General features: G+C 37.4%; 1 protein-coding gene across 2 annotated transcripts in view; it reads right to left on the bottom strand.

The window, feature by feature from the left end:
* The window catches only part of LOC124379391 (sodium/potassium/calcium exchanger 3), a 42935-nt gene that overhangs the window by 12258 nt on the left and 10949 nt on the right, over nucleotides 1-19728 (bottom strand). For both annotated transcript variants that reach the window (XR_006924415.1, XM_046839721.1), the window contains exons 3-6: nucleotides 4460-4536; nucleotides 2990-3064; nucleotides 2484-2568; nucleotides 1906-2009 (exon numbers count right to left, since the gene is read on the bottom strand). Coding sequence is in view for 1 of the 2 variants with exons in the window: in XM_046839721.1 (XP_046695677.1) it covers nucleotides 1906-2009; nucleotides 2484-2568; nucleotides 2990-3064; nucleotides 4460-4536 (341 nt within the window). In the remaining variant the exon portion in view is untranslated. The remainder of the gene's footprint in view (nucleotides 1-1905; nucleotides 2010-2483; nucleotides 2569-2989; nucleotides 3065-4459; nucleotides 4537-19728) is intronic.

Genomic DNA, 19728 nt, shown 5'->3' with positions numbered 1-19728 from the left:
AAGAAAGAAAGAAAGAAAGAAAAAAATTTCACTCATATGCTCTTTCTCACTTTGCTCTTTGTGCTTTCTTTTGGCTTACAACTAGATAAAAGTGGCACAAGGCAAAAGCAATGACAAAAAGCGTGTCTGTTTTACACCTTTCTTGTATCACTTATATAGATTTTAATATGATTTCTGTTTTATCTGAAAAAGTAGGTTGAAATGTCTCGCTATAGCTTCTTCTTCTTTCAGCTTCTCCCATTAGGGGTCGCCACAGCGGATCATCCGTGTCCATACCCCCCTGTCCTCTACATCTGCCTCTTTCAGTCCAACTACCTGCATGTCTTCCCTCACCACATTCATAAACATCCTCTTTGGCCTTCCACTTTTCCTCATTCCTGGCTGCTACATCCTCAGCATTCTCCTACCGATATACCCCATGTCCCTCCTCTGCACATGTCCAAACTGTCTCAATCGAGCCTCTCTCATTTTGTCCCGAAAACATCCAACATGCCCGGCCCCTTTAATAAACTCGTTTATAATCCTGTCCATCCTTGTCAATCCCAATGAAAATCTCAACATCAGCTCTGCTACCTCCAGCTCCACCTCCTGTCTTTTACTCAATGCCACTGTCTCTAAACCATACAACATCGCAAGTCTCACCACAGTCCTATAAACTTTCCCGTTCATTCTTGCATATACCCTTCTATCACAAAAAATATAAATGCAGAAGTAAGAGGCTCATTGTTCATGTCAATTCAATTAAATAAAATTGTATAGCGCTTTTTACAATGGACATTGTCTCAAAGCAGCTTTACACAAATAAAGCTGTAATAAGGCTATACAGTACAGTGGCTTCAAAACAAAGCACAGGTTTATATTAATGTTGCAATACATGATCATTTTTATTTTCACTAACGCTCCACACAAATGGGTTCTTAAGACATGATATTGCCCACATGGTGACATTTTCTGTGAGCATTTAGCATTGTAACACTCTGGAGTTAATACTCTTTAAAATACATGTCACGTGCATGCAAAATAAGCAGGTTTTAACTGTCTTGATGTCATATTTATGATGAGACAGGAATTAAGGATGGAACATATTGACAAATATTACCATGGCCAATACCATGGCTAATATATTACCAATATTAATATTGCTATGGACATGAGCCAGAGCAATGACAATGACTTGATTTTTTTTATTTATTCACAACATTTCCATAAACATTTGGAAAACTGATTAAAACGCACGCAAGTTCGATCAGCCTAAAACACATTTTATAACTCGTGCTTGAGGAAACGATTTCATTTGCCTAACAGTGACATTGACAATGTTGGAGCAGAACACTTCAGATTCTCGAGAACATCTGCATGGACAGAAAATCCAAAGAGGAGATGAAGTGCTTAATGTCATAAAAGTCATAAATTTTCGTAATGTCATCAGAATGATGTCATTAAAGTTGTTAAGTTGGTCATTTTGACATTGTGTTGGAGCACGCTAGCTTATGTAACATGTTCATAGAAAAAGCTACAAAACTTAATTTTTGATTTAATAGGGACTTTTCCCACAATAGAAAGTTTTAATAACAGAAAGGTTTAGTTTCAAAGATGTTCTGCACCATTTAATGTAACTATAAAAGGATCAAACATACTAAATTCTTTAATACATATTTTGATATTATGGGAAATTGCTGTCGTATGAGTGACATAAGACTATAAAATGTGTCATTATAGGAAAAGAATCTTCAGAATAGCATCTGAAATTGTACTTTGCGGTTGGTTATTTTCATAGAACAGCATCCCCTGTCATGTCAAAACAAAATGTATGTATTTAGTAGTTTACAAACATGTCCGCCTACTTTTCCTGCTTCCGACATCTACGTGTGTGTGTTAATTAAAACAGATGGAACAGACAGTTACCTGACCAGCGAAGATGCCACACACTCCGATGATGACGAGGATGTTGAAAACAGCTGACCCAACAATCGTTCCCACTCCCACATCCCCCTTAGTGATGAATACACCTGTCAATCAAACAGGGGCTATGATTAGAGGCTTATAAACAGTCATGATGCTTTGAAATGGTTTTTATGCAGTACTCAGATCTGCCAGAAGGATTACATCATCACTTAACTGATTAATGGAGATTAATATATTCAAGGTTCTACAATCATGTGTGATCAATGAAGAAGAATGTGTAGACATATAATAATATAATATATATGCATTCATTTTACTTATTTGAAATTACAGTTTGTCATGTAACAGTAATGCAAAGTGATTGATGCAAGATGCAATGTACAAAAACAACAATTTACATGTCTATGAAATAATTCAGAACACATACACATTTTCTGGTTCTAATTCCTCTAAAAGGCCTAGTTCCCAGACCGGGTTAAAGGTCTTTTCGTTTAATACTCACTTAATAATGTTTGTGTTACAGAAAAGTGATCAAATGCCAAAAGTGATCATGACATAGAAGTGACCTCTGAACTGACCAATCAGAGAAGTGAAAAGCTCAGGAGCAGAGCTTCCAGCAGCCATGAACGTAGCCCCGGCCACATCCTCACTCAATTGCAGGTTCTGAGGCAAATGAAGAGAAACACTACAGATGATTATGCAGTCAGACAGCCTACATAACATCCTTAACACAGCACAGTGGTAAAAATGGAGGTCAATTTAGAGACTCTGTGTGAAAAAAAGCATCTCCAAAACGAGGCACATATCTCACAAGATTATGACTCGGCTCAATCTCATTTCTTTGCCTAAGCTCCTTTTAGTGCAGTCGCTCCACACAAAAGCAGCATTCCCGTTGGTTGAAAAAAGCCCTACTGGAAGGGAAAAACACGCCTGTCTGAAGGGGACTGTACTTTCCAGATGCTCCTTAAGACCTTTAACTGGATTTGGTGACACGTTGTGCAAACATCTCAAATGAGGGAAAGGGAACAAATTGAGCTGTCAGCACATGGCTGCTCATATGGCACCCTCCATTAGACTTTCTCACCTCCGAGATCTTCTCCAGGGAGGGGACGAAGTAGTCATCGCAGACGATAGCGAGAGCGTAGAACATATAAATGGCCTGGAAGAAAAAGAATATTAAGTAAAGAGCCAGGTTCCTCATTTAGGGAATTACTTTTGTTTTATTTGTATATACTGTAGGTGTTATTCATATATTTTGTCATTACATTCAAAATGACCAAAAAATAATAATAATTATAATAATTCGTTACATTTATATAGCGCTTTTCTGCAGCACTCAAAGCGCTTTACATATGAAAGGGGGATTCTCCTCAACCACCACCAATGTGCAGCATCCACCTGGATGATGCGACGGCAGCCATATTGCGCCAGAACGCCCACCACACACCAGCATATTAGTGGAGAGGAGATAGAGTGATATAGCCAATTAATATGAGGGGATGATTAGTAGGCCAGCGGGCAAGTTTGGCCAGGATGCCGGGGCACACCCCTACTCGTGTAAAATGGATTTAAACATGAAAAAACCTTATATGTACACAAGCTGAAAATTTTGCTTATTTGGCAAATGTTTCCCTGATGAAGAACTTTTAGTTAGTAGTAGGATGGCATGTTAAAGCTGTAAGGCACAACATTTCCAGTTAAAAATTAAAAACATATTGAGTCAACGAAGTTCAGAACGAAAAGAAAAGAAAGAAAGAAATTAAGAAAGAAAGAAAGAAAAACACAGAGCATGTGTTTATACTATATGAACAAAAGTTTGTGGGCACCCGACCATAAGATTTGAATGGGCTTTTTGAACATCACATTCCAAATTTAGTCCCCATTTGCTGTTATAATAACCTCCACTCTTCTTGGAAGATGTTCCACTAAAGTTTTTATTGTGCTTGTAAAGATAAGTGCTCATTCAGCCACAAGGGTGTTAGTAAAGTCAGGTAATGATGTAGGGTGAGGAGGCCTTGTAACGTCCCATGTAAAGCATATCTTTATGGAGCTGGTTTTATGCACAGGGGCATTGTCATGCTGAAACAGGTTTGGGTCTCCTGGCCTGAGTGAAGGGAAAATGGTATGATACCACCTCCAAGACATCCTATACAATTGTATGGGGACAGTTTGGAGAAGGACCACGTATGGCTGGAAAAATCAGGTGCCCCAATTCTTTTGTCCATATAGTGTAGCTCTGTTCTGAGTCGGTGACTCTGGTTAAAACAGGTACATTAAAGATTTTGAATTGCCTTTTTTAAACTGCTCAGTCATGTTAGTTGCTTATCTGAACCTTTGTGAGCAAAAAACAGACATTTAATTGCATACCTCTGAGTTAGTGATTTCAGTATAATAGTAAGAAAGTTATTTTAGACTCAATGCGGTGTGTTTGCTTTTTGGTTTTATTTAGTGCATGCATTTAAAATCATCCATTCTGTATAATCTCTTATAATAGAAGCTCTAGGGAGGGGTTTGTGGCAGCATTGAAGAAAAGTGTATTGTGTGATTAACTTACACATAGCACATGCAGAAGCACGGCCCCTCTCTTCCTCTGTTCCTTAGTAAAAATGTCTTCAGGGAACTCATGGATGGCTGAAAGAGACAGAGACAGAGACAGAGAGAGAGAGAGAGAGAGAGAGAGAGAGAGAGAGAGAGAGAGAGAGAAGACGAATGACGATTTGCACATATTTTTGCAGTTAATCTTAACTCAAACAGGATGGATGATGGTGTACTAAGCATGACGTGTTGTTAAACATGACACACAGATGACTAAAATCCCAGTGTAGTCTAGCGTCAACTTAAATATCTCACAATAGTGCACGGCGAACCTGAACGAACTGTCGTAAATATGCATATCGTCGTAATATTGTTGTCATTCAGTTCTACCAGGAATTCGGTTCACCGCATTAAACCGCATGACAACAAACTAAATTCAATTAGCTTTGGCTCAGGTGCTCTTAGATATGTTTATACTCGTGTGTAGCGTGAGCGTGTATGTGTATGTGTGTGCAAGAGTATGTGTAATGTCTCTTGTGTGTAAGCACAGCAGGAGCCTTAAGCACTCCATGTGTGCAGGTTAGAACAGCAGTCAGGCAGAGGAGAAAATGAACTTTAACGACTAAAGAGAGCCCTGTCTATTTTTAGCAGCAGAGCATCACTACGCCACCTGAGGCACACACACACACACACACAGATACGTAACAAGGATGCCTCGTCGCGCCACCGCCGCCTTCCTTACACGAATGCAACAATCCCGTCTTCTGCTGCAAGTGTGGGACGCAATTATTATTCTCCGTTCCAGAATTCTGACATATACAGGGCAGACAGTGTGTATAGTGTAGATGCTTGTGTGTGTCCAGGTTTGCAACTATAGACAAATAAACATGTTGGTCTATCGCATGCTATGAGCACAGAATTTGTAGAGCCCTCAGCGTTTGATTTGATTTTCATTCCTGGTGACGTGATGTGATTATAAACCAAATCTTTATGCATTGTAATGCAACTATATCTTAGATTTCAGTAGCCTACATTATGTTTTTTTTTTTACCTTGATGCAAGTATCACTGCACATTTTAAAACAATATTGTAGTAGTATAATCTTCATGACGAGCTAAATTTTACTGGCTGTATTTCCTTTTGGCCTTTCACAACAAGTGTCACTTTTTACTGAACATATTTATGTATTTTAATGCACTCAATTCGGATCACACTGGGCATGAGGTGGGAATACACCACATGAACAGAAATCCCAGACAAATGACATGGTGGTATCACACAAGGAATAATCTATATTCAAAGATCTAAACCAAGTACAGTGGCACCAAATATAGAGAACTAGACTTGGACTTGAAAATTTTGACAAACAGACAAACTAATAAATGACCTTTTACAGAAGAAGGATAGCAGGATGGAGAGAGGAATAAAACAGAAACAAAATGCAAATGAAGTAACTGTCAGTATCCTAAAACACATTTCTTATCACCCTAGTCATTTGTTAGATCATTTGCAAACAAAATGTCATATACTTTATACACATCCCTCATGTGTTTACAAAATTACAGACCTGTTTTTAATTAATTATAAAAAACAAATTAATATTAGGAAAGTATTTACAAAATTACAGACCTGTTTTTAATTAATTATAAAAACCAAAGTAATAATGTGTAATTAGTAAATCTCAAAGGGTGTTTTACAGTGCACAGGTTTTACAACTGCTGAAGGCAGTGAATGCATTTATGTGGGATTAGTGAATTATTCCTGCATGAATATGTAAGATAGTGGTCTTTTAAACCTTGGGTTTTATCAGGGTTTAGGCGAGATTTGTGCTAGGAAAAAATAGAAATATATCTGCAATACTCATAAGTTATATGATACAAACTAGAGGTAGACCGATTCATAGTTTTTGCCAATTTATCTGCACTGATAGTTGATTGTTGGAACTATTAGCTATCAGCAAAAATACATACCAATAGTTTTTCCGGGTTTAATTATTCAGTTCGAGAGCGGCCTCTAGAGGCGAATCCCTGACACCATATGCTATTTATCTGAGTTTTTTTTTTTATTCATTTTGGATGTAACTGTTTTTATTAACTTGCAGTGTTACTTTTAGTTTCAGTTTCAATGTGTCTTTTATTTTTCTCAATATTTATTAATTTAATTTATATATTCATATTTATTTAAATTAGGACATTTTCATGATTCAGTACTGTTTGTTATTTTTGTAATAAAGTTCAGTACTATTTTACATGGAGTGTTATGTTTGTTTTTTATCCAGTATCCATTTAAAAATGGATCGGTTAAATTGGTTATATTAATCAGTTATCGGCAAGTACAATCCAACCTAGCAAGCTATCAGTATCTGTAAAATCCAATAACAGTCAACCTCTAATACAAACAAACAACATTGCTACTATTTTTGTTTTCTGTCTGTACCAATGCAACGTTGAAAACACGTTGATATTCAAATATACTGAAATGAATATTAAATGAAAATTGAAATGCAATGTTTCTTTGTCTCCGGTGACATTTTAAATGAAAGCATGCACATGCCGATGTAAAAGTCATTATTGCGGCATTCTGATGATCGATTACAAATTGCAGCACTAATCCTCAAAACGTTACAAATGTACAGAAATAAAGACACTAAACACAAGTTTAAATGTAATCTGAGGTTTAAATATGTATAGCTGAAGCTGTACATACTCATAAACACACTCTTACACACTTGTACACACAGAATCAGGATGATTTTTGTATCTTTAGTCTGGACTCTTGCAGCTCAGACTGTTTAAATACACATTAACGCAGCAGGGATGCCACATGGCCCCGGGATAATCTCACTATCTCTCCTTCATCTTTCCCCTGCCCCAGAGTACTCGTCTCTCTCCACTTTCCCTTTCGTTTGCTGCTATTATTTTTTAGCCTTTTTCCATCACACACCTCTCGACACCTTCATTTTCTGTCATTCTTCCTTCCTGCTTCCTATGCTTCTTTCTCTCCTGCTCTCTTGTTCCTCCTGCCAAAAGAAGGGCATGGCAGCGAGAAACCCTGGACGCCCGAGCGAAAGCCTTTTTTTCGCCGAATGGCTTCGGTACAGGCAGTTGCTATGGAAACCCTCTCCCAGGGGGGAAGTTGGTTTGTCGATGGGCTGCCATGGCAAGCCTATGGAAGTCAAGTGGAAGAGTGAGAAACCCGGGTGGAGAGACGAGCTTTTCCCATGGACTCGAGAGCAAATGGAAAAAAACGGGAAGTAACAGAAAGGGATAGCGAGAGAGAGAGAGAGAGAGAGGGAGAGAGGGAGAGACTGACAGGCAGTTTAGTAGTGCAATTGCTAAAAATATTTATTTTTCCTAACCAGCTCTCAGGAGAGAGTTTGAGAAATAGAGTATGAGAGAGCAGAAAGGCCGTGTCAGTCATAACCAGTAGAACAAACTTCATGACTATTTTAACAACACTGCACAATCAATCCTATTTTAAACATTTTCCTTAACTGATCAATCTTTAAAGCTGTGACCCTTTCATCGAATTTAACTGTCTAAAATGAACGGCTTTGCTACACATCCAGTACTGCTTTCGTCAGCTGACTGAGTAGTTATTTAGCAATTAATAACTTATTAGTTGAGCTAAATTGCAGAAATTCATTGAAATTGGGCAATTCATGTTTGAAAAAACATCACCTGGTCTTTTTTCCCCTCTATTTTATTTTAATTGTCTAGTTTTACCAATTGTATTCCCAGTGCTGCCTCAGATTCCTGTTCTTAGCTAATTTGAGTAGAACCTTACTTTTTTAATACAACCACTTTTATATTATTTGTTTTGAGACTCTTCACAGCAGAAGTAGTTGATGGTTACATGAGTTATCAGCTTAAACCAGTCAGCCCGTTGTTATATAGTGCTTGTTGTTTGAGCCATTACTAAGCAAGCCTAAAATAAATCTCTTCATCTGTGGTTTAATTCCCTCTTGTTTTAGTCATTAACCTTTCTCATTTTTCTACACAATCAGATCCGCTGTTAAAATATAGAAATACAAGTAAAAAAAAAAGATGAAGGAAAAACAGCTGAAACATCTGGCAGGAACCCGGGGCTTATGCCCACCGCAGGCTCAACCTGTCAGAACACATACTCATCACATTGACCTTTCACCCCATGGCCATGGCTTTCCGATCCTTTCACTGTGCCCTGCGATCCAATCAGGTCTCAGGTTGAGAAAACTGTAACCAATCAGTCGCTGGCCCCATCCCTTTGGAGCTGCATGTGCCCGTAGCCCCCAGCAATGCACGGCCTCATAACCATAACAGCTCATAGTTTGCCTTTTTTTCTGAGGCCTGCATTTCTGTTTTTTTTCCCTCACTTGTTGCACAACTGATCCAATCAAGAGTTTTGGATGAAGGTCAGAAACAGAGCAGGGATGTTGTACAGTGCAATCGGTGTGAGAACTGTGTGTGTTGCATGTGATTTTAAAACATAAAAAGAGGGTGGGGTGGATGAGTGCAGAGCAAATTCAACACCAGAATGAGTACATATCTGTATATTCACTTCATGTGTATGTTTTTGTGTGTGCGCGCACACGAGAGAGTGAGAGAGAGAGAGAGAGAGAGAGAGAGAGAGAGAGAGAGAGAGACAGAAGATAGAGAGAGAATGTTGTGTTATTGACTGCAGAGTCTGCAGGACATCCTGGAATCCAGCTAAGTTATCAAGTGAAAAACACTCCAACCCCGGCAGAGTCAGCACCGCTACATGTGCTAAAACCCCATGCTGTCCCCCGACACACACACACACACACACACACACACACACACACACACGCACACACACACACACACACAAATACAAATCCTGGTCACATGAAACCCTCTGACACATTTCCTTTAGGCACACACATTTGGGACACTTGTGCACTCCAGACTATGGAAAAAGTTGACCTTTGCTGCAAGAAATTACTGCTAAAAGGAATGTTAAAGTCCAGAGTTGCCCAAATCCATATGTTTAAAGTCAATAGTAATCTATCTCTAATAATTGTAACACTTGTGCATGTGGCCTGTCAAGTATTTATATATATATATATATATATATATATATATATATATATATATATATATATATATATATATATATAAAATATACAAGAAATTACCTGTACAATTTGTTAAGAAAATGAAATAATAAACATGTTACTTCACTGACAGATGATTTGTCAATCCCTGCAACTTTCTTGTTAGATTTAATATTTTTGTTTGTTCCTAAAATTCTTTTGCAGATTTGTTGATTTGTTGCTTTGACTGGTTTAAATTTCGCTTGTCACGATTTATCACTGTTGCTAAAATGAAAGCTTTGTGTGGCATAGAGAATGAATGGTCCCCCAACACTTTGTCACTTGCTACTGTTAACATATCAAAGTACCAGTTAACAGTAGCAGTTTAAAATCCATCTCTCTCTCTCTCTCTCTCTCTCTCTCTCTCGCTCTCTCTCTTTTTTGTTTCTATTGATTTTTATCAATATTTGGTGTGACCACACTTTGCCTGCAGGTACTCGGCAGGTATGGGGCTTCCAAACCTGTGGCTGTACACTGCCTTAAATCCTTCTGTTTCATCATGTAATCCAAGACAGACTCAATGATGTTGAGATTGGGGCTCTGTGGGGGCTAAACCATAAGTATCAGTGCTCCTGGATCTTCTCTGCACTAAAGATAATTCTTATGACATTGGCTGTATGTTTGGGGTCGATGTCCTGGTCCAGACTAAATTTGGGGCCAAACAAACACCTCCCTGATCGTATTGCATGATGGAAAATGATCTGCCTGCATTTCTCCGAATTAAGGACAAAATCCTGACCATCTCTCCAACTCTATTCAAAGAAATGCAGCCCCAAACTTGAAAGGAACCTCCACCATGCTTCACTGTTACCTGCAGATGGTCATTGTTGTACCACTCTCCAGTTCTTCAGCAAATAACCTGCCTCCTGCTGCAGCCGAATATTGCAGATTTGGACTCATCAGGCCAGAGCACCTGCTTCCATTTTTCTGCACCCTAGTTCCAGTGTTTTTGTGCATATATCAATCGTTAAGCCTTGTTTCCATTTTGGAGATATGGCTTTTTGGCTGCAATTCTTTCATGAAGACCAGGTTTGGCCATTTTTTTCTCTAGACAGTAAATAGGTATACCACTGGTTTCCACCAGTTCTTGCTGATGGCACTGCTGGACATCTTCCCATGTCAAAAGGAAGTAAGCATGATGTGTCTTTTATCTGCTGCATTAAAAATCTACAGTCCTCAATATTGCCTGATTTTTGTGCATTTTCAAAAAGGTCTGAACAGCTGGAACTCCAGTCTGCTTTGAAATCTTTGCGAGAGACCTTTCTGATGCAGTTTAACTACCTTCTGTCTTGTTGCTGTGCTCAGTCTTGCCATGGTGTAAGACCTGTGACATGAAACTGTCTTTCACAACCTCAACTTAGTAGCAGAGTTTTTCTGTTCCTTACCCAGTTTGAAGCCTCCTACAAAGCTGTTTCTGTTTCACTTAATGACTGTGTTTCAATCTACATATAAAACTAATGATCATTATCCCCTGCTTGGTATCATTGGTTAATCATACACCTGACTCTGATTCTACAAATTCCCTGACTTTGTGCAAGTGTACCAAGAGTGCAAAAGTAAGAAAGCCAAAGTGTAGTCACACTAAATATTGATTACATTTTGATTTTTTTCTTCTGTTTGCTCACTTAAAATTTTGTGAAAAATAACCAAATAAAACATACTGTATATGTTTTTAAAGTATCTTTATTTTAGAGCATTTCTTCGCACCTGCCTAAAACCTTCGCACTGTACTGTATACATAAACAATTTAAAAAAATGTAGATATAAATATTCCAGAATACAATGATTTGCAAATCACATAATCCCATATTTTATCGACAATGGAACAAAAAAAACATATTAAACCGAGGAAACGCAGCTTTGCAATTTTGAATTTGATGGCTGTAATACTGTAGAAAGTTTTTACACTGTGTAGCATGTTCTTTTAACAACAGTCTGTACATTGTATACTTATACAATCTGTATATTTATTCATTTCAAATGTGTTAGATAGGGTTGAGGGTCAGAGATCTTTAAACGTCAGTTAAGATCTTCCACTACAAGCCATTTAAACCATTTTACATGGGTCTGTGCACTGGTTTGGGTCTCCTCATTCATAATCCTCACCTACCCAAAAACATTGTATAAATGGCGTGCCTCCTATTTCGTGGTAACAGTTTGGAGAAGAAGCACATATGGATTATCTTTTAATGGGATCAAGAGCAAAAGCACCACCAATAGCAATGTATTAAGTAGAGTCTGGGGCTGATTACTTCCCAAAACTGTAGCTTTATCTCAACACTGTAACTCAGTGATGACACAATATAAACCTCTCCTAGACATAGTGTCTTTTTTTCACTATAAAATTCATAACACATTACACAACACAAATTATGGAAAAAGGAAAAAATATATTAAAATATAGAACATTTTAAACATTAATTAGTGGGATTACTTTCTTGATTATTCTTTATTGAATGATTTTTTGAAGGAGAAACTAAAAGTAAATAGACTACCTACAAACGATCGAATCAAATAATATATATCAACTGGCTATCACAATTCAAAAAGACATGGCAGAATTACAGATTTGAAACTACTGACATAAACGTTCCAATAAATCACTTTTACAGTGTGTGTCTGTGTGTGTGTGTGTGTGTGTGTGTGTGTGTGTGTGTGTGTAATAGATTTGAATGCCCTATGCAACAAGGCTCAAGTATAATAGTTTCATAATACAGCAGTAATGATACATACAGTATTAGAATGTTTTCAGCCCTCTAACATAACATCATGAATATCAGCCATCAGTGGTTTAAAAATCAAAATCGAAAGTAAGTAAAAAAAAAAAAAATCTAGAACAGTTGTTTGTTGCCAGTTTCCAAGTTTATTAGCTTGACACATTAAAATAACAGGATGCTGAACAAACTCCTTTTATTTTAATCATTATAACATTACTGACCGCTCACTAACAGGTGCAAACTGCAACTAATCAGCTTGATGTTGCTATTTCTGCCCTTTCTTGCATTGTGATTCAAAAAAATAAGAACTGATTTGAGGGCAGTAAGAATCTCTACCCTGGCACACATAGCATATAATAACATGTCATTAGGCCCACATCAGTGCTGATCCTGGGGTCAGGTATAGGTCCTATATCTTTTTTTTTCTAACATACTCTAACATCTATTACCATGTGAAATTGCAGCACTTAATGAATACATAAAAGCTGTTCTGTAAAATTTACTACTGAATTTCCTTACCAGTAATACCAGTATATTGATAAAACATACATATTTAATTTAAACAGTAAAGGAATAAGAGGCAGGCTGGTAAGTAGTGAATGTGGTCAATAAAAATGAATGGTGTTGACAGTAACAAGGTAAATACAATTTGTTACCGTATTAAGTAGCTTTTTTTTGCATATTTGTACTTTACTGAAGTATATCCATTTGGGAGACTTTTATCTTTAGTTCACTACATTTCAAAGTCAAATATCTTACTTTTTACTCAACTACATTTTTCGAAATTATTTATGAGTGGATAAAAACTGGTCAAGCAGGCGGCAAATCACCAATCAGTGTAGAGCGCATGTCTGTTTTGAACTTGTTTTGATTGCCGCGCGGTGGTATCTACCTTAGCACAAACATACATTTCAGCGTCAGTTTAAAAGCAAGCATAACATTTTGAGATGTTGGATAATGGAAGAAACTCCCGACTAATTATTTTTGATTTTCTAATCACTTATTGACACTTGTCTAATCAATGATTGCCCATCAGTTCGCTTCTGCGAGCAATGAGCATTGACACGTGTTCTTCCTTCCTCTACCATTCAATTGAGTCATAAGTCATGTAAGAAGTTTTCTAATGCTCAACCTGGCTGTCCTACCACTCTATTAGTTGTACGAAATCCCGTAAAGTCTTAAACATAAAACTTACAGCAACTGACATGAACAGAGAAAAAAAAATATTCCATGATTTCCTCAATTTGCTTATTGTTTAATATAAATGACATATTTCAGTATCAGTATCAGTGTCAGTTGGTACAAAACAACATATTTGGTCTTATTTGTGATACAAGAACTCGATGGGTAAAGAAGGAAAGAGAATGAAAGGAAAGAAAAGAAAGAGAGAGATAACAAGAGCGAATGACAGAGCACGGCCCTTAATCAATACCTTCACTCCATCACACTGTCCCCTCCTCTTTTTATCCACGTCATTTGAAACCATGCAGGGAAGCAAGCACACCCGCAGGGAGACAAAAAATAGACTTATCACGTAGAAAGGAATGTGAAGTTCAGGAATTTACATGTACACCCTCACATTATTTGCGTTTACCTCTGCTGTATGTGACACAGGAACATCTTTGAAAGGACAAATTCACAGCTATAGTGAGAGACAATTCTCTTCTCTGTTTAATCGTATTATGCCATCTCACGCTCATGCATTTTTGCTATGTTCTACTTCTCAGATTGATATTGTGAAGGATTGTTTGGACAGCAAATTCTTATAGCCTCAAAGACATGCCTCTGTAAAAAACTGGCCCTCCTGGCTACCAAACGACCTCCAGAAACGCTATTTTTTTTAGACGGCTTCCCATTCTCACCAGTGTCCGCGAATGTACACGAAAATATCCCGAATGGAAAAAAAATCACTGATTCCAAAATGCTTTTTCCTGCTGGCCAAGGCAAACAAAGGAATGCATAAAAACCCTGCTGAGCGACCGTTATTGACACGTCTAAAAATAGCACCTTCCCTTTTATTCTCGTTATTTATTTATTTCCCTGTGCTCTCTCTCTCTCTCTCTCTCTCTCTCTCTCTCTCTCTCTCCCTCTCTTTCTATCCCTGGTTCCCTCTATCCCCATCACATCTCAGCCCCCACTGCATACACACACTTCCAAAATTTAGCATTCAGTTGCCTGGCAACGCCGGCCTCAAAGGCTAGTCGCCTGAACACGGGGGCCGCCGTCTCATTCTTTTTTAAGGCACAGCAAACCAGTGAGAGGGAGGAAGCATAAAGGGGGGAAAAAAGAGAAAAGGCGAGTAAAGTCGGATCAGTCTTTTCCTCCTGCAATCTTTCCAGGCTGGATTCCTTGGTGGCAGAGAAGCTAGTCTGAACACAGGCTAATTGCATAATCATCACAAGTGTTCATGTCCACTAGGGAGCTAAAAGAGTCTCATTTAATATGTATAAAACCTTGTTTGAATTTAGTGGTCTTTTTTGTGTGAGGCTGTAATTGACCTTCTGGACGTGTAATAGCACTCAAAGAGCTTCATTTGGAGTGTCATTTACTCTAAGCTCAAGAGAGTGTGATTGGAGCTGTTTTGTTGTTGTTGTTATTATTATTAGTATTCTTTTCCTTCACAAAATAGGGATTTAGCTAGTCTCTCAATAAAAAGCTTTGCTTGATTCTCTGAAGGCAGTACTGATCCGGACCTGATCCCAGCATGGACTAGCGGCTCAACTCATCTGACAATCAGGAATCTGTGACTAAGGCATAGTAAGTACACACTGTTCCAGTCACTCATGGCTGCATCTGGACTTGTTTCTTGTGCACTGCTGTGGGCAAAGTGAAACCCCCACTGATCAATCTCTGACATCCAAACACTAATCACACCAAACTTAAGCAACTCACATAACCCCTTGCTACATAATAGAGATGTGACTGAACACAAATACATTACTCAGACTGAACAGATACACATATACAAATGTGATTAGTATTTATTAAAAAAAAATGTTGTCACCTGCCTGCCAGCCAGCCAGCTGTCCCCGACCATATAACAGCTAATTATCAAAGCAAATGAGGACAACATGTGCTTCGTCTGAGATGCATTAAGCCAGCAAACTCCAACTTTTCATACTGCTGTACATGCTCTTCCACAAACTTTTGCTCACAAATGCCCACACTTGGATAGTTAGGCTGTGATTGAAAGAGAGAAGAGAGAAAGATTTTCCTGCCTACCCTGCACAGAACATGGCACGTTTTGCTGCTTGGCTCCTGGTCATTGTCGGATATCGAGCCAGCAATAATCTTCCAACAATGAGGCAAAAGCTTTTCTGTTGCACCACCAGTGGTAGAGCTCAGATTTATATATATATAAAGATTTAAACGTAAATACAGATACAGATGCTTAAAACACTCTCAATAATTGCTCAATAATTAACATTGGATGGGAAAGTTAACTCCTTTGCTGGGCATTTGAGCATGGGACTTGACCCCTTAACTGCTCAGATGTTCAACTTCAAATGATGAGTAACTGATACGTCTCTCTGAATAAGTGTATCTGCCTGATGCCATAAATGTAAAATATAAAGACATTTAAATTTGCACCTCCATTTCCTTCTATAATACTTTTTTAATATTAACTAATTACAAACATCTGTCTCTTTCAGGTTATGAATCCTTGCAGATTCGTCTGACAGGTGTTTTGTATTTGTATTTCTTTATTGCCAGAAGAAAGCATAAAAAAGGTGGAGTATGTGGCAATGGAAATGTTATGATTAACAACAATAATGGTACAAATTATTGTATTTAGAGACACTTCTTCACAACAGGTCTCACACCAGAACTGTTTTTTTCTTCTTTTTTTTTTTACTAATATATCCTTTGTATTACCTCACCTATTGTGACCCCATAAGCAGTTGTTTTCATGAATCAGTAATCTCAGATAAATGCTAATGTAGTAGTCAGGAACTTTTGAAAGATATCTTAGATTTGCTGTGGATGTAACCACCAGTGTTCCTCCACCACAGGTTCTGTAGAAGATCCCCTTTGGCATCTATAGCACATCAATTTATAGGTCAGGGGTTCAAGATCCAGTATTGCCACGCTACCACTGGGGCCCTTAAACAAGGCGACTCCAACTTTCTAACAAGTTGGGATATGCGAAGAAAGGCTTTAACTGTGCTGTGATGTAAAAACCTCTTTTCATTTTCATTTAAGTATTATGATGATTTTCAAAAATATTATTTAATATCAATTCTTATTACTGAAGTAATTAAACAATGTAAAAGCCACACATGAAAATTGTTGAGACACAGTGGCATTAGTCAAAAATACCTTATTATGAAACAAATCATAACTACATTGAATGAACCTATAAGATTACTATAGGTTTTAGCAAAACATATTATTAATAATAATAATAATAATATTATAGATTTGAAAATAGAGACAGATTTGTTGTTGCAGATATCAAGAGGCAGAAAGTTCCACAGGTATGGGGCAGTGTAGCTAAAAGCTCTAGATCCCATAGTTGCCAAGAACGAACTAGCGTGGATGAGGATATTGATCTAAGAGTTTGAGAAGGAATAAATGTCAAAAGTAGGTCAAAAAAATATGAAGGAGCCAGTTTATGTAATGCCTTTTAAACAAAAAGCAGGATTTTATATTCAATGCACTGTTTAACAGGAAGCCGGAGCAGCTGTTGAAGAACAGAAGATATGTGGTCCATTGTAGGAGTTCTAGTGAGTATTCATGCAGCTGAGATCAGCACCAACTGTAATTTCTGTAGGGGTTTATAGAGAAGACCAAAAAGAGCATTGCAATAGTCCATGCGTGAGGTGACAAGAGCATGAAACATAATAGTAGTGCTCCTAATTGAGAGGGCCCGGCGGAAGCAATTTATGTTTCGGATGTGATAGTAAGCTGCCAGAGTGATCTTGTTAACATGTGCTTCAAAGGATAGGGTGTTGTCAAGGATAACACCCAAGCTCTTGACCTGTGACGAAGGAGCAATAGTGGAACTGTCACTACAAATAGAGAAAGTACTGGTCTTAGATAGACTATATTTTGTGCTTACGAGGAGTATTTCAATTTTACTTCTGTTGAGTTTAAGAAAATTAAAGAACCAATCTTTATCTGTAAACAAACCGTTAAAAAGAGAAGAAGGAAAAAAGTCAGAAGTAGGTTTAGAGGACAGATAGAGATGGGTGTCATCAGCATAACAATGGAATTGGATACCATGTGTTCAAAAGATACATCCAAGTGGCAATAAATATATGATAAATAATAAGGGGCCCAGAACTAAAACCTGCATAACACCTGCAGATTTGGACTGGCCCAGCTGAACAAATTAAGTGCGACCAGAAATATACGATGTAAACCAAGCCAAAAATGTATTTACAATTCCAATGTAATCGAATAAAATATAATTGGAGATAGTGTCAAACGCTGAGGTTAAGTCGAGTAGAATTAAAATAGACAGAATTAGCCGCTGCCAGAAGATCATTAGAAATTGTGATAAGGGCAGTCTCTGTACTATGGTGAGAGCGTAAACCTGATTGGAATTATTCATATAAGTAATTTACTGCTAGGTAGTTGTGCGCCTGAGCAGAAACTCCCTTTTCCAAAGTTTTGGACAAAAATGGCAGATGGACGAAAATTATCAAAGTAATTTGGATCAGCACCTGGTTTCTTGAGAATAGGAGTTATTAATGCAGTCTTAAAGAGGTTGGGAACAATGCCAGAGGTGAGAAAAGAATGGATGATCTCAGTGACAGAAGGCAAAAGAACTGACAGACAGACTTTGACTAATAGAGTTGGATGGGGTCTAACTGACAGGTAGTTGATTTAGATTTCTGAATGACTAAAACGATCTCATAGTCTGTAAGAAGTTTAAAGGTAAAGCAGGTAGAATTAAGTTAGTGGGTAAGAATGAAAGAAAGGGAGGCTTAAAGAGGGTCTGAGACCAGCAGAGATTGATGAATATTCTCTATTTTTGTAGTGAAATAAGTGAGAAGAGTGTTGCATAATTCAGCTCAGTGTAACTGTATAGGCAGTGAATCAGGAGGCTTTAAAATGTTCTTTATTACAGCAAAGAGAGTTCTTGCATTACCTTCGCTAGACGTGATCAAATTTGAGTAATAATCGAATTTAGCTTTTTGTAATTTCACATATGCTCAGCATACATTTGTTTATGGACAACAAGTCTAGTTTTAACACAAAAGTTCTAGACGAAGACCTTGAGCTTTTAGCCTATGCAAATCAGATGTATACCAGGGGGCAGAATTAACTAATTAAACAGACCTAAATTTTATAGGTGCATGCATATCGAGTAATAACTGCAGAGCATCATTGTAGTGAGATACCAGTGTGTCTGGGGTTGTTAACTAGTCTTTGCTGAGGATAGTAATAAGTCCATCTGTAAATGTCATTATGTCATGAGTCAGGAATGAGATTGTATGACATTGATTGGACTTTGAAAGCAGAAAGCAAGCTTTTAAGGCAACCAGAAAATTTTTAGAAAATGTGAAGTCAGTAGCTGTGATACTGTTGGGATTAATACCAGAACAACAAACCAGTGTGATCCAGTGTGAGTTTAGATGAGTTGGAAAGTTAATTATATTGCTGTATGTCATAACTATCAAGACAAGACTAGTACTAGTTTCATTATCAACATCCATGTTAAAATTTCCAACCAGAATCACATTAGGAGACAGTGAACTGATATAAATTAAAGAGATTGAAAAGTCATTTGAAAGGTTAGTATTGACCTTAGGAGGACGGTGAACATTAACAAGAACGGTTTCCATTTCTAATCATATATTACTGCATAACATAACATATAGCATAACATGCTATTTGATAAAGCAAGGATAAGAAAAGGCATATCTTGTAGACTGTCCTGAATGTGAAATCAAAGACATAACAGTAACAATAAAACAAATCACACTGCCAGATACCACAGTATTTTCAATCATTTCAGTACATACACTAATTTAATTTCATAAAAAAAAGTCTAATAGTATTTTTTTTATTAATAATAACCTTCTCATTTGTGTAATGTTAATATATTTCATTAATAGTCATTAACTGCTTATTAAGAAATACATTTGTAACAATAACATTGTCAAAATTCAGTCATGTTAGTCATCCATTCGGTTGACCTTATATAATTGGACCATTGGAATTTTATATAATTGGACCATTGGATTTATTTGAATACCCCCTGATCCTTTATTTTGTCCCCAGGGGAACCATTACAGGACCCGTAGTCTGGGAAGAACCTTTTCAAAAAGAAAACGAAAACCCTTTAAAATGCATTCCACCTGATGCAACAAACATTTCAACAGGAAATTTAGTCAAAGGCTAATGGACAATTACATAAGCCCTGTAAAGTCTATGGTTCAGAGCTATACTGTTAGAAATAAAGATCAACTCTGCAAGGGTCATTCAGTTTGTCTCTCTTATGGGAAAGAATAAAAAAAAAAGCAC

Source organism: Silurus meridionalis, chromosome 25 (assembly GCF_014805685.1).
Source record: "Silurus meridionalis isolate SWU-2019-XX chromosome 25, ASM1480568v1, whole genome shotgun sequence".
NCBI classification, from domain to species: domain Eukaryota; kingdom Metazoa; phylum Chordata; class Actinopteri; order Siluriformes; family Siluridae; genus Silurus; species Silurus meridionalis.
Note: the sequence above shows the minus strand (reverse complement) of the source record. Positions and strands in the feature narration are given on the sequence as shown.